Source organism: Periplaneta americana, chromosome 5 (genome assembly GCF_040183065.1).
Source record: "Periplaneta americana isolate PAMFEO1 chromosome 5, P.americana_PAMFEO1_priV1, whole genome shotgun sequence".
Lineage (NCBI taxonomy): Eukaryota > Metazoa > Arthropoda > Insecta > Blattodea > Blattidae > Periplaneta > Periplaneta americana.
This window is the reverse complement of record NC_091121.1, coordinates 118,066,512-118,081,925: the sequence shown is the minus strand read 5'-3', so window position 1 is coordinate 118,081,925 and position 15,414 is coordinate 118,066,512. Positions and strand designations below refer to the sequence as shown.

The 15,414-nt window shown below is 33.9% G+C and overlaps 1 protein-coding gene across 3 annotated transcripts in view; it reads left to right on the top strand.

Moving 5' to 3' along the window:
- The window catches only part of LOC138700100 (vascular endothelial growth factor receptor 1-like), a 343,737-nt gene that overhangs the window by 254,961 nt on the left and 73,362 nt on the right, over positions 1 to 15,414 (top strand). For all 3 annotated transcript variants that reach the window (XM_069826422.1, XM_069826423.1, XM_069826421.1), the window contains exons 10-13: positions 7,769 to 7,907; positions 8,814 to 8,984; positions 14,423 to 14,578; positions 14,970 to 15,100. In XM_069826422.1, the coding sequence (XP_069682523.1) occupies positions 7,769 to 7,907; positions 8,814 to 8,984; positions 14,423 to 14,578; positions 14,970 to 15,100 (597 nt within the window). The remainder of the gene's footprint in view (positions 1 to 7,768; positions 7,908 to 8,813; positions 8,985 to 14,422; positions 14,579 to 14,969; positions 15,101 to 15,414) is intronic.

Sequence of the window (15,414 nt, the reverse complement as noted above, 5' to 3'; positions counted from 1 at the left end):
GAGAAAAGGTTCAGAAAAGAATTAACCAAATTTCTACATACTCATACCTTCTACACAATTGATGAATTGTTTATGCTTGTGAATTGAATTATTCTACTTAAATGACATGTACAATTTTATATAGCTCAACTAAAATATGTTTTTATATTGACTTAATCTGTTTACTATGTATTGTATTTTTTTGTTTAGCATAACTGATGAATTGTATGTACTGTAAATTGAATAGTATACTGTATAGGTCAACTGATGAATTGTTTAAGCTTATAAATTGAATTAATCTACTTCATATGAATTGTATAGCTTAACGAAAATAAGTTTGTAAATTGAACTAATTTGATTGTATATGTTTGTATAGTTTGGCTGATGAATTGTATATGTTCTTAAAATGATTACTAGTCTGTGTAGCTCTACTGATGAATTGTATATAGACCTACTGTAAATTGAATGGTAATATGTATAGCTCAACTGATGAATTGTTTATGATTGTAAATTGAATTAATCTACTTAATATTAATTGCACAAATTTGTATAGCTTAATGAAAGTATGCTACTTTGTATTGTATATATTTGTATAGTTTTGGCCGATGAATTGTATATGCTTTAAATTGAATAGTAATCTATATAGCTCTACTGATAAATTGTTTGTGTTTCTAATTTGAAGTAGTTTGCATGATATGTATTATCAATTTCTGTATATCACAACTGGTTGAATTGTTTATGCCTTAAGTGTAATTAACTTGTTTTGTATTATACATATAGCTCAACTTATGAATGATTGTTTGCGTTTGTAAATTTACTAATCTGATTGGCTATGTATTGTATACTTTTAGTAGAGCCATCGATGTAGCTCAGTCGGCAGACTCGCTGGGCTGCTGATCCGGAGCTGCGTTCGGGCTTGGGTTGGATCCCCCTTTGGTCTTTGGTTTCTTCCGAGGTTTTCCCCAGCTGTGGGACTGAAGCCGGATGGTCTATGGCGAGTCCTTGGCATCAACCCCTTTGATCTGATTACCCCCCTTTGATTTGATTACCTGGTTGGGTTTTTCCGAGATTTCCCCCACCAAAAGGCAAATGCCGGGTAATATTTTGGCGAATCCTCGGAGAATCCAGAACAGAGAATCTGTTGCTCAGTTCCACTTCAGTACTAGAGGTAGCAGTGGCAGTACTAGGGACACTGGAACTCTTCCCTTTACGCTTCTGATTAGAGACCACCTTAAACTCTGGTGATTTACTTCTAACTTTAGGCTTTATAGATTTCAAGGCTGCAATTTCCTCATTAGCAAGCTCTAATTGTCTGCGTAAATGGGTGATGGTTTCCCCCTGTTCCTTTACAATATCTAATTGTTTACAATATTTACATTTCCATTGACTATTTACATTTTCAGCATTAGTATTTGCACAGTCCCAATGAAACCATATATTACATTGTATACAATTTACACCTTGACACACCATATGAAACAACAGGAAATATTGTCTCTCTCACCGGAAGGATATCAATTAGGTGCTAGTTACTGCAGACAAACTCTTGAGGATGGAGGCGTGAGTGTATTTCTCAAATCTGACCTTAAATTCAAAAATATTGATCTTTCACATTTTTGCAAAGACAGGGATTTAGAAATTTGTGCTGTTGAATTAGAAAATGAAACATGTAATTTCATTATAATATGTCTATATAGAGCACCATCTGGAGACTACGAAAATTTTATTCATTTATTGGAAAAGGCACTAGAATACTTACAGAAACTGAAACGTGAATGCATTATTTGCGGAGACATCAATGTCGATTATCTAACAGAAAGCAATAGGAAAGATCAACTAAATTCATTGCTAGCATCTTTCAATTTAATTTACACAGTAAACTTTCCGACCAGAATACAAGGGGATTCAGCTACTGCAATAGACAACATATTCATCGGAAAAGAAAAAATAGGTATATCTCAAACAACCCCAATAATTAATGGTCTTTCGGATCACGATGCTCAACTCCTAAGTATAAATATTAACACATCATCAAAAAAACCAACTAAAGTGAGATTCAGAAATATAAACAGGGAATCATTAAATGATTTTGAAATAAATCTTAAAAATGAAACATGGGAATCAGTATACAGTCAAAGTGATATGAACAGTAAATTCAACGAGTTTCATAAAACATTTCTAAATATTTTTGAATCCAGTTTTCCTGTAAAGTATAAAAATGAAACAATATGTAACAATAGATGGATTACACAAGGTATTAAAATCTCATGCAAAACCAAGAGATCATTATACATACAGAGCAGAAATAGTAATGATACAAACTTAAAACAACACTATAAAAATTATTCAAAAATATTACACAAAGTAATTCAAAAAGCTAAAGAATTACACTATAATACAACAATTCAAATCTCTGATAATAAAATTAAAACAACTTGGAACATAATTAAAAAAGAAAGTGGACGATCAAAAAGTAAAGTAACAAACTATACCCTTGTATCTAACAATACAAAAACGTCAGATCCAAATGAAATTGCAAACATATTTAACAAATATTTTCTTACAATAACTGATAACCTCAACATCCCCCAAGATAATGTTACTAACAGTTTAGATTCTTTAACACAATATTTTCCGACAAAATTCCCAAATATTCAAATATTTCCAACAAACAAACAAGAAATAATTGCAATTATTAAAAATCTAAAGTCAAAAAACTCCTCAGGGTATGATGAAATAACAAGCAAAATATTAAAAGCGAGTTCACATATTATAGCTGGACCATTAAGTTATTTATGTAACTATTCAATGTTCAATGGTATCTTTCCCGAGAGATTAAAATATTCAGTAGTTATTCCTATCTTCAAAAAGGGAGAAACAATGTCTCCAGAAAATTACAGACCCATATCACTTCTACCAGTCTTCTCCAAAATCTTTGAAAAAGTAATGTATAAAAGATTATATCATCATCTAGAAAGATACAACATTTTAGTCCCAGAACAATTTGGATTTAGGAAAAATAAAGGTACAGAAAATGCAACATTTAGTTTAACTGACAAAATTCTGGAGGCAGTAAATAAAAAATTACAAGTTGGAGGGATTTTCTGTGATTTATCCAAAGCATTTGACTGTATAAATCATAAAATGCTGTTAGATAAATTAGATTATTATGGAATTAAAGGTGTTGCACACCAATGGTTTCACTCATATCTCATAGATAGGAAACAGAAAGTTGAAATCAATACAACTATGAAATCTACATCGACATGGGGAACTATTAATAATGGAATTCCTCAAGGATCAATACTAGGTCCCCTACTTTTTCTAGTGTTTATAAATGATCTTGCCCCCCTTATAAAAGATGTAGGTCATCCCATATTATTTGCAGATGACACAAGTATAGTAATTACAGCCAATAACTCCAACACATTCCAATCTTCAACAGAGGAAATTCTCTTCAAAATATGTGACTAGTTCCCAGTCAATAAATTAGTATTAAATCGTAACAAAACTAACATAATTCAATTTAAATCCTGTCCAAATTCAACGTCGCAAATTTCTAGCGCAATAATTAACAATAGATCCCTATTAGAAACAACAACAGCCAAATTTCTTGGCTTAAAAATCGATAATGTGTTAAATTGGAAAAATCATATTAAAGAAATTACCCCCAAACTAAATTCAGCTTGTTTTGCTATTAGATCTATGCAAAAGATAGTAAATATCAATACCTTAAAAACAATATACTTTGCATACTTCCACTCGGTAATGAGTTTCGGAGTAATATTCTGGGGAAATTCCACAGATAGTAACAATATATTTCTATTACAAAAAAGAGTAATTAGAATAATAGTAGGTGCCAAATCTAGGGAATCGTGTAGGACTATTTTAAAAAAAATACAAATAATGCCCATGGCTTGTCAGTATATATTTTCATTAATAGTCTTCCTCGTATGTAATCGTGAAAATTTTGTAACTAATTCAACAGTTCATAGCATAAATACACGTCAAAAAAATTACTTTCATACTCCATCGGCAAGTCTATCGTGCTATCAAAAAGGAGTGCGTTATATGGCAGTAAAAGTTTTTAATAGCCTCCCTATCGATATAAAAAATGAAACTCAAAACATAAAATTATTTAGGGCCAAATTAAAGAAGTACCTAATTTCTCACGCCTTCTATTCTTTAGGTGAATTCATGACATTCAATAACACTTCATGAAATTGATACTAAAACTATGTGTTGTACTAGTAGACTATATTGTAAATCTCGTGTGTATATATATTTCATCTAGACTGTGACTATAAATTAAGACTTTATAATAGGATTAAGTTTTTTGACTTGTTCCATATTCTTGCTGTAAGCATGTATGAATACCATGGAATGTTAATAAATACAATACAATACAATACAATACCTCATCTCATCTCACTACATCTCGCCAAAAAAAAAAATGTAAAAAATTGCACAAAATTGTAAAAATTGTAGAAAATTACTAAATTGTAAAACTATAAAAATTTGTAAAAATTGTCATCATCATCATCATCCTTCACGAATTAGGCCTCTGTAGACCTGTTTCGGCCCCATCTAGCAGTCTTCTTAACGGTCTTCCTGGTCGACGATGTCCTCTAGGTTTATATTGCATCATAATTTTTGGGATTCTTGAATTTTCCATTCTTCTTACATGATCTAGCCAATTGAATTTGTATCTGGTGATTTTTTCTTCTACTGACTCTACTTCTAATTGTTCTAAAATTTCTTCATTCCTTTTTCGGTCTAAAAGAGTATATCCTGCTGTTCTCCTGAAAAATTTCATTTCCGTTGCTTTGATTCTGTTCATGTCTTTTTTCTTTAATGTCCAAATCTCGCTTCCGTATAGAAGGGTGGGTAATGCTAGTGTATTATATATTTTTATTCTTGTACATTTTTGTACTAATTTAGCTTTTAATGTATTGTTTATTATTCCTAGAATTTGTGTAAATTTGGTAATTTTCTTGTAATTTTCTCTTCACCCCTGTAAAAATTGTAATTGTAATATTGTAAAATGTTGACTTGTTCCACATCTTAAAGCTTCATTGCTCATGTAAGATCTATGGAATAAAATAAATGAATGAATGAATGAATGAATGAATGAATGAATGAATCATCTCTATCTCTTCTGTAAATCCTATAATCAGTCTTGCATATTTCTGCATCATATATGTTACTGTGAAGCCATGACTCCTTACCTATAATTACCCCCAGATTGTATATTTCAACTAGATTCCAAAATTCAGTGGTTTTATTCACTACACTTCTGCAGTTAACCTGTAGTAACCTTAACAGATTGGTCCTCACCCATTCGCTGTTCAACTCTGCTTTGACCCTTTTTCATTGTTGATTCCTGTCCTCTTTTGTCACAGCCACCACCCTAGTGAAGAGAGCTCCCATTCCTGCCATCCCTCTCTGGTTCAAGTGCACCCCATACTTCCTGAAGTCTCTGTCATCCAGCCAGGAGTTGGGATTCACATATCGAGTCCCCATCTGCTCCGCAACCCACTCAAACACATTGTTTGCACGTCCCATCTTCCTCCAGTTGACGTGGTGATGCCTGACCCCGCTGATGATGTCTGTCATTGGGTACCGTTTTTCATAGATGACACCAGATCATACATGCCCGCCATGATGTAGTCCACTCTTCTCCTTCTCACGTCGTTTGTCCCCACATGTAGTAAGATTTTCTTCGGATCTCCTCTCTCGTGGTGCTCAATCTTCACTTTGTCCACTCATATTCCCAGGTAGAATTCCACTGCCAGTTCCGGGTTGTGTTCTCCCACGTACCTAACCATTGAGTCCCCTATGACGATGCACTCCGCACTTTCTTTTTCCTTCTTTTGTCGTAGTCGTAAATTTTCTTCTTCTAGGTCCTACACTCGTTCCGCTCACTCCAATTTCTCACTTAATATCTTGATTTCGTCCTGAAGTGTGTCTAGTTCGTTCTTCGTGTTGTTTATCCCGCAGTCTCTGCACACACACGTTTCTTTGATGATCTGGGCCCTCTTAATTTTCTGACATCCCAGGTGAAACCATATCTCGCATCCATTACACAAAACACTTATTCTTAGATTCTTCTTGCAGCTTCTAAATTTAACACTGGTCGTCTCGGTGTCGTTTATGGGTCCTGGATTCAATTCCATGCCTCCTATTACCAGCGTTGTAGCGATTACTATGACCAAGTATATGTTCATCTTCTGCTGTTTTTCCTGTCCACTTGTCTGTCCTTGGTTGACCTTTTCTCCTCCTGCAGCCCACATTCCAATCCTCGCCTTGTATGTTCCAAGATCTTAGGTAAAAGACAAGAAAATAATAATAATAATAATAGATGTAGCTAATCAGCGATGTATGCAATGGAGGGGAAAGAAACTGGCTTCTTCTTCTTCTTCTTCTTGTCTCATAAGTGGTTCTTCTTGGTATCACTTGTGAGGTTCAGACCTGTCTTCGGACAGTTGACTAAACAATAATAATAATACACCTGACATAATTATAAATATTAAATCCCAACGTTTGAGATGGGCAGGGCATGTAGCACGTATAGGCAAATCCAGAAATGCATATAGAGTGCTAGTTGGGAGGCCAGAGGGAAAAAGACTTTCAGGGAGGCCGATACATAGATGAGAGGGTAATTATAAATATAGATTTGAGGGAGGTGGGATATGATGGTAGAGACTGGATCAATCTTGCTCAGGATAGGGACCGATGGTGGACTTATGTGAGGGCAGCAATGAACCTCTGGGTTCCTTAAAAGCCATTTGTAAGGAAGTAAGTAAGTAGTAATAATAATAATAATAATAATAATAATAATAATAATAATAGCAACAAAAATTATAATCTTTTCTAATTCACTGCAGGCTAAAGCAAGGAGATGCACTATCACCTTTCCTTTTTAACTTAGCTCTACAATGTGCCATTAGGAAAGTCCAGGATAACAGAGAGGGTTTGGAATTAAATGGGTTACATCAACTGCTTGTCTGTGCGGATGACGGAATATGTTAAGAGAAAATCCACAAGCTGTTAGGGAAACGCGGGAATTTTATTTGAAGTAAGTAAAGAGATAGGTTTGGAAGTAAATCCCGAAAACACAAAGTATATGATTATGTCTCGTGACCAGAAGATAGTATGAAATGGAAATATAAAAATTGGAAATTTATCTTTTGAAAGGGTGGAAAAATTCGAATATCTTAGAGCAACAGTAACAAATATAAATGACACTCAGGAGGAAATTAAACGCAGAATAAATATGGGAAATTGCTGTTATTATTCGGTTGAGAAACTTTTATCACCAGTCTGCTCTCAAAGAATTTGAGATCGGCAGAGCATGTAGCACATATTGGTGAATTGAGAAATGCGAATAGAGTGTTAGTTAGCTGCTGCTGCTTCTTCTTCTTCTTCTTCTTCTTCTTCCTTAGTTTTCTTTGTGCTTGTTATTATTTATTTCTATTTTATTTTTTCTCCTCATTTTGCTCTCTTGGTCTTCCTTCTTAGTCTTTCTCCTTCCTTTCCTGTCTTCTTTTAATTTTCTCTCATTTTCGCCCCTTCTCCCAATCTTTTTCGTCTTTCCGTTTTCATTTCTTTCTATACTTTCATTATTTCATCTCTTTTTGTTGATTTGTTTTCTTCATTCTTTAGTTTTCCTTTCCTCCTCTTTATGTCTTTTTTTTTTTTTTACATTTTTTTGGTTTGTGGTAACTGTACTTGTAGGCAAAAAAACTGAGAGAAGGGTTAATCCTAAAATTCTGTTAACAAATTTCAGGACACTGGCAATCTCGAGATACACAACAATCAATACATTGTTGTGTTGATGAAGAAAATTACCACTCCTGGCGTTCTCAAATGCTTTGCAAACAACTCTTATGGAAATGGGAGTGATGCTGTAAGCCTATTTGTTACAGGTAATTCCTTTTCCAAATTCTTTTTAAGAAGAAGAACTTTACATCGAGGAGAGAAATTGTACGTGTGTGTGTGCATGTGTACGAGTACTGTACAGGCGTCTGAAGGGGAGAGAAGGAAAACAAATACACTGTGTCCTGAAATTCCGTCCATTACCGGTACTTCAAATTATACTGGGGTATACTCACATGGCTCACGTGTCATGTTGGATGCATTTTTAAGGAGTATCAGGGGTGATTAAAGTTATATTCAATTAAGGTTCATTAAACCAGCCTGTTTATCCGTACCTGATGGCGTGATTTGGCTTGCCTATTTGAATAATGTGGATAGAATTTCAGGGACAGCCTGTCTAGGACCAGTTTAATCTACAAAAGTCATTCAATAAGGATAATGTAATATTATGTTATAGTGGAGTAATGATACAAGGGAAATTGGAGGCGATATTAAAGTACTCTGAATAAGCCAGCATTTTTTTGTTGCAAGTATCATGGACTCTACTGAGGATCAAACTCTGGTCCGTATGTAAGGAACTCGTCAATTGACAGAGACACAAATAGACCATATGATTGTGCATTTGTGTGTTTTAGGAGATGAAAGAGAGAAATAGTGAAAGAGAGGGGGAGCTAAGGAGCGAAGGATATGATTGAGGATGGTTGGAGGGGGAGAGAGAGAGGGAGGGAGGGGGGAGAGAGGAAGAGAGCAATGCTGGAAAAGAATGAGAGTACATTATTTCATGTCTTTAAAAGTGAGGTTTTTTAAATAAATGTATTTTGGAATTAAACATTTTTCTTACTTTTGGTCTGTTTACCTTCAGGTTTGTACTTCAAGAATATTTAGAAGTTATCTTCAAAGTCTCATGGAAGGTGCAGAAACCTTAGTGATGTTTGATTTTTGGGAATTATTTTCAGATATCCCAAGTGAAGATGGATTTGCTATATGGGGTAAACCTGAAAAAGTTGTAGCAGGTGATAATATGACGCTTCACTGTGGGGCAACCAAGTACAACTACACTCACGATGTTAAATGGTATGAGAAGAGAGTCGGATATTCGCAGGAGAAAGAAGTTGAGAATAAGACAGGTGAGATCTGAAGTCAGCCATTACAAGCAAAATCTGTGCATCAACGTAAGAATGTCTCATTAAAAAGAAGAAAGCTATACTTAATCGTGAGCATGTGAGCAGTAAGTATGAGGAATTTGAAACTAGTGAAAACATTCAGTGTTCTGAGGCTGACACCTACTTTCTCGTATATTTTAACGTATTTCATAAGAAATCTGTACTTTATCTTGTTAGCAATAATTTCCCATTCTTGAACTGCAGTTAAAAAGACATAAATGAATGATTTCTTTTACAAATAAGAAAATAAGCATTGCTTTCCACATGCAACACGTAAGGTGTTTTCATTATATCATAGAATAAAATATGGGATTTAATTTATACTAATCTTAGAATGTAGGCTTTCACGGCCGGCATCATTAGGATTGGTATTTTCCAGGCTATTAATTTATACTGTATTTTGTAGTACCAGTATGTAAGCAAATATATGCAATTATTTTTCGATAATTTGCATAAAAACATTGGAATCACTTCTAAATATGTTTTACCGTTGATGGAAACAGTTTTTTCACTTTATGTACATCATGATTTTGTGTATGATGAAATTGTTAAAAATTACGAAGATTTGATTGTTCGACAATAATCAAATTTATACTTTTCTTAAAGTATGATAATGAATTGTTGTTTTCACAAAATGTTAGACAGATTACTTCCAACTATGTATAGTAGCATTACTGACCATCTTTTCACAGTTTTATTAGTTTCTTGTGGGTGTAAGCACACAGTTATATTATTTCTCCTAAAACGAAAATAACCTTTCCTTGGAAAAACAGAATACTAAGGTATGTTATAAATAACCAATTAATATGAACTAAACAAAAATTAAATTGAAAGGAACCTTTGAATTCCAAAATTACATGGTTCTATATTTGGCAGTTAACCAGAAATATTTATGCAGAAGCGGGAGTAATGATCTGTGTGATAAATCACTGAAATATAAAATTATAAATTATAATTTCTGGAATGAACGTTTCTTAGAAATCAGAATCAAAATCAGAATTAATAGAGGATATCTATGATTCATTGGTTTGTATGCATCATAAGAATGCTGAGTAAAAAAAAAGTGAAGACTTTTACGAACAATTACAACATACACTAATGCGTAAGTAAAATAAATTCAAACAATTGCAGTGTACTATATTGCCAGGTGTTTTAAATGGTAGAATTGACAATGGGTCATTCCACAGTAACTCACGTTACGTTCAGACACAAATATTTAATTCTTTTAATGAAAAGGATATAATATTTTGATCATTTTAATATCTCTTTATATGCATAATATAGCCATCTGTAAGGCAGTGGTGATTAATAATCTGCAACATGCAATATTGGTAGTAAATTGGCTGAAACTTATGGTAACTCACGTTACATAAAAATGACATACAAATCCAACAAGCTGAAACAAGTATAAATTCCTGTGAATTGAAGTATTTCTATATCATTATTTTATTGGGATTACAGTAAGCCTTAAGGACACTGATAAACTATAGACAAACAGCATTTCACTACAAGGAAATAATTTACAAGTAGGCCTACTTATAGTTTGGAATGTCGGTAACTGACGTTACATTTTTTCCACACTTAGAACCAAACAAACAAATTTCCATAACTTAAAATGGTTATTAGAAGAGAAAAATTCTTTCCGGTGCCAGGGATCGAACCGGGGTCCTTGGTTCTACGTACCAAGCACTCTAACCTACTGAGCTACACCGAAGTTTAATCCACAGCACCGGATCGAATCCCTCTCCTCTAGAGGAGCCAGGTTCGATCCTCTGCGCCGGAGCAAATTTTTCTTCTCTAATAACCATTGTTACCATAACAAATAATATATTCTGAAGGCCAAAAAATTAATCTTTAGTTAAACTTAAAATGATTGATAAACTAGAGAAGAATGATAAATCATGAATCTTACATTTTTAAATATGGAAATAATTATACTATTTAGAAAAAAACAAGTTTCTTTTACAGTTCTTTTACATCAACTTTCGCATAGAACTTGTAATGCATTCTATTTCCTCTCATATGAACTGTTGGAGTAGATAATAATTGAATAATTTGCTTCAACTCGAATGACGTGTCGTCTTCATTTATTTTAAAAAGACTATTTCCAGCTGTCTTGAGACACTTAATCTCTTGGTGATTATCAATAGCACTCTGACAAATCACAGCATATCTGTACTCTACATTTTCTTTCCTGCCATGAAATCTAACTAATATGAGTGCACTGTTTTTGATATCTTCTTGTCTACTGTCGTTTTGACAACTGCATCGTCTAAATCATTTTTTTGAGTGTCAGTCTGCCTGAGTCTGATTCGTATATTAATGAATATACACTTTGTCTCTTAGTTATTTTGTTTTATTGGGTTTTCTTTGAAGAGGTTTCTGAAGATACAAGTTCACTTTCTTTGTAGAGGAAGTAGGTGTTTAAATTTCCTTGGTTTACAGTGATGCTGTGGATTTTGGCTATTCCTTTAATTGTCTTAGTTTTATTAAATATCATATTGAGATTCAGATCCTCATTTTTCTTTACAATTGAAGGGCTCCTTGCAAAAAGGTGGTGGCTCCACTTATTGATCAAATTTATGATTTGCTTGTTTCATACATTTGGCAGTAAGTTACAGTGGAATTGGAGCTGAGCTCCCAATCGTTTTGTTGCAAAAAGGAGTCAGCTCCTGCAGCTATAAACAGAATTAACTGAAAGTAATGTCGTTAATTTCAGGGAGTTATTCTTTGAGATTTTAAACATAAAGTTTAATACAGTTTTTCTCGTTTGTGCTTCCATTTCGAGATAAAAATTGTTTTATATGAAATATTTCATAGCGTGTTTTGGGAAAGCCATTGATTAATTTCCAATATGCTCAGCCAATTTAAGAGAGCAGTGTATTATAATACGTGGTTGAAAGAATTTTAGTTTTGTCCTTCAAATGTGCAGAACAAATGTAACTTTTCGTTCTGCAAACAAATTTTAAAATGTTATATTTGTTCAGATCAAATCTCTGCACATTTAAAGTATAAATCTAATATTCTTTCAGTCATTTATTACCATAATACACTGCTTTCTTAAATTGACTAAGCATATTTGGAATTAAATCAATGACTTCCCCAAAACCCACTATTAGATATTTCATTTAAAACAGTTTTTTCTCGAAACATACATACCAGGTGTTTCAGACCACCCGTATCAGGCTTTTTCCTTGAAAACTATACGATACTGGTTGTTCATAAAAAAAATTTGATAACCAAAACCTATATAAAGAATCGATTGGTGGTAGTACCATTTCCCGTAACAAACCAAAAGTAAGGGTACCTGTGGTCAACTTCGAAATTTCAAATGAGAACATGGGTCATTGAAGGTACCATTGGAAACTACTTTCAAAAAGAAACAACTTTTACTCAAACTTTTTTTTCTAACTTTTATTGTTTACTCACAAAGCAACAAAAGTGGTATCTTCTGAGAAATGTTGTCTGTTGTTTATGTACCTACACTCTTCATAGTAAGTGTTCAAAATGTATACTACCCTGTGCTAAACTATGTTCTGATCACCTCCTAACATCCGTGATTGCATTTCAACACAGCTGAGAGACCCACAGGCTTCTCTAATTTTTTGTTTCATGTCTTCTCTAATTATTGTTGGACGCATCTGGTAGAACATATCTTTAATTCTCTCCCACAAGAAGAAGTCATTTGGAGCGAAGTCAGGAGATCGGGCTGGCCAAGCTACTGGTTCTCATCCAATCCACCATAGGGGAAATAATTGGTTAATAACTCGTGCCCTACGTGAAAAGTGAGCCATACAGCCATCCTGCTGAAGCACATCATTACCCGAAGCACAAGAGAACATCATGAAGCAACTGGTGCATAATGTTTCAGAGGAAGTGTGCATTCTACCATTCAAGTTCTCAAAAAAAGTATGGTCCTATGACTTGGTGTCCAAGGAGGCCACACCATGTGTTCAGGCTCCACACGTGCTGGTAATCCACTTCACGTAGCCAGTGTGGATTAACTGGAGACCAGTAATGGGCATTGTAGAGATTCACCTGACAATTACTTTTGAAAGTTGTCTCATCAGTCCACAGAATTCTGAGCTCGAAATCACAGTCCGTGTTCAGAAATCAGTTGCAGAAATCAACACAAGTCTGGAAGTCATGTCCCCCAAGTTCCTGATGGAGATGAATATGGTATGAATAAAATTTGTTGTCTTTCAAAATTCTAAACACTGTATTATGTGCAGTCCGGAGTCACGGGCAAGTCTTCTTGTGGGGGGAATTAAAGTCGCGGTCTATCAGGTGCGTCCAACAATTAGAGAAGACATGAAATAGAGAATTAGAGAAGTCTGTGGGTCTCTCAGCTGTAATGAAGTGCAATCACGGATGTTAGGAGGTAATCAGAACATTGTTTAGCACAGGGTGGCATACATTTTGAACACTTACTATAAAGAATGTACGTACATAAGAAACATACAATATTTCTCAGAAGATACCATTTTTGTTGCTTTGTGAGTAAACAATACAAGTTAGAAAAAAAAAGGTTTGAGTAAAAGTTGTTTCTTTTTAAAAGTAGTTTCCAATGGTACCTTCAATGACCTATGTTCTCATTTGAAATTTCGAAGTTGACCACAGGTACACCTACTTCCGATTTGTTACGGGAAATGGTACTACCTCCAATCGATTCTCTACATAGGTTTTGGTTATCAATTTTTTTTTTATGAACAACCAGTATTATAGTTTTCGAGAAAAAAAGGCTGATATGGGTGGTCTGAAACACGTAGTATATATATAAATAACAGAAAAGAAGTAATATTATAAGAGAAATATAACGGACTTGAAAACTTGTGTATGTCAGCAGTTTAGTGGAAGTGAATAGAATAAATCTTAGGAGGTGAGAAAATATATTAAAACTCTGAGACAGTGCTACCATCTGTTGGTCTTCTTCTTCCACCAATTCAAGAATGGGTTTCGACATTCTTGTTTCGAGTCTAATGGAATGTATTAATCAGATCATCAGTTTTAAAATCTCGCCTGGATACCTTACAAGGGCTGCGTGGGACACAGTTGGGTGATGGAATTGCTATGTTAATAGTCTCTCAATCATCTTGTAGTTAAAAAAGAAATTAACTAACCAAAGACACATTAATAAGCATAGGTGTTGCCCGAAGTTTAGTAATGTCATCTTTGATTACTGATAGTCAAATATTGAACAATTTTAGATTAGGTTGGCAAATTGGGTTGTTTGAGAAATTATGCGTACAGCTTTTTTGTATTTTCTGTGACTTTAACAATTATTAGTTTAGCATCATTGTTGAAACTGTAATAGGTCTGGAATTCACTTTTCCATCTATGCTCTAGTAGTTTGCACTGTGGAATTAACAATACCTATAACTTAATTTGGACTATTTTTGCAGCATGGTATGTGACGAGGAGGAATACAAAGTATTCATATGTTACAACCATAACTTGGCAAAACGTTCTACCAAGGAGCGATGCTGAGTACATATGTACAGCAAGCAGGAAGGAAGATGACCAAAAATTCACATTGGTAGAGAATATTCGTGTTTATGGTAAGGAGACTTGAGTATAAAATTGTAAACAAAGATATAATCAAGTTAGTAAAGAGAACATTTGGGTGGGTAATTTGGTTACTTGACATTCAAGTAGCAGTGTTTCAGAAAGTAGAGGCTTTCTAGAATTTTTTTAAGTTTTGAAGATACTACGGTGTACACTTGTTTCAAATGCTCGAATTGTTGAAGTGTCTACTGAAAAATGTGTACCAGTTTTTTCCCCTTCAGGATTAGAGTACTTTCGAAATTGTATTTTATTACCGGTACTGATTTATCACATTATAGATTTTCAAAATATTTATGTAGAATTTATAACTTCGGAGAAAATTAGTTTCATTAATTACCCAAAAAGGTGACATTATTGAATTAAGGACTGTTTGTGTCTTTACAGATCCAGTGAAGCCCTCTTTCAGACGAGAGACTAATTTGAATAACTCAGACTGGTTATTAGAGAGTGGGAACAGCTTAGATCTACATTGTCTAGTAGATGGTCTTCCAGTTCCTTCTGTCTTTTGGTATAAGGTCTGTAAATATTGTTTTGTCTTGTGTTCTTGTGCAATATTTCATTTATCAATATATTGATGAAGAGGATGTTTTAAAAATAAAATAAGTATGTCTTTATTTTAGTTGGTATGTGATAAATAGAGATAGCAGATTGTAATATGGATCACATATGTTCATGTCATATATGTTGGAATATATCTGTGAGTCTGAAATAATCTTGATAGAGTTAATAAATCGTAGTTTAAAAGAAAGGAAGTAAACAATGTCATATTACACTGATTCTCTGTTTTGTTGGAAAAAGATTCATATTCCTATATCACCTGTCGTCTTCG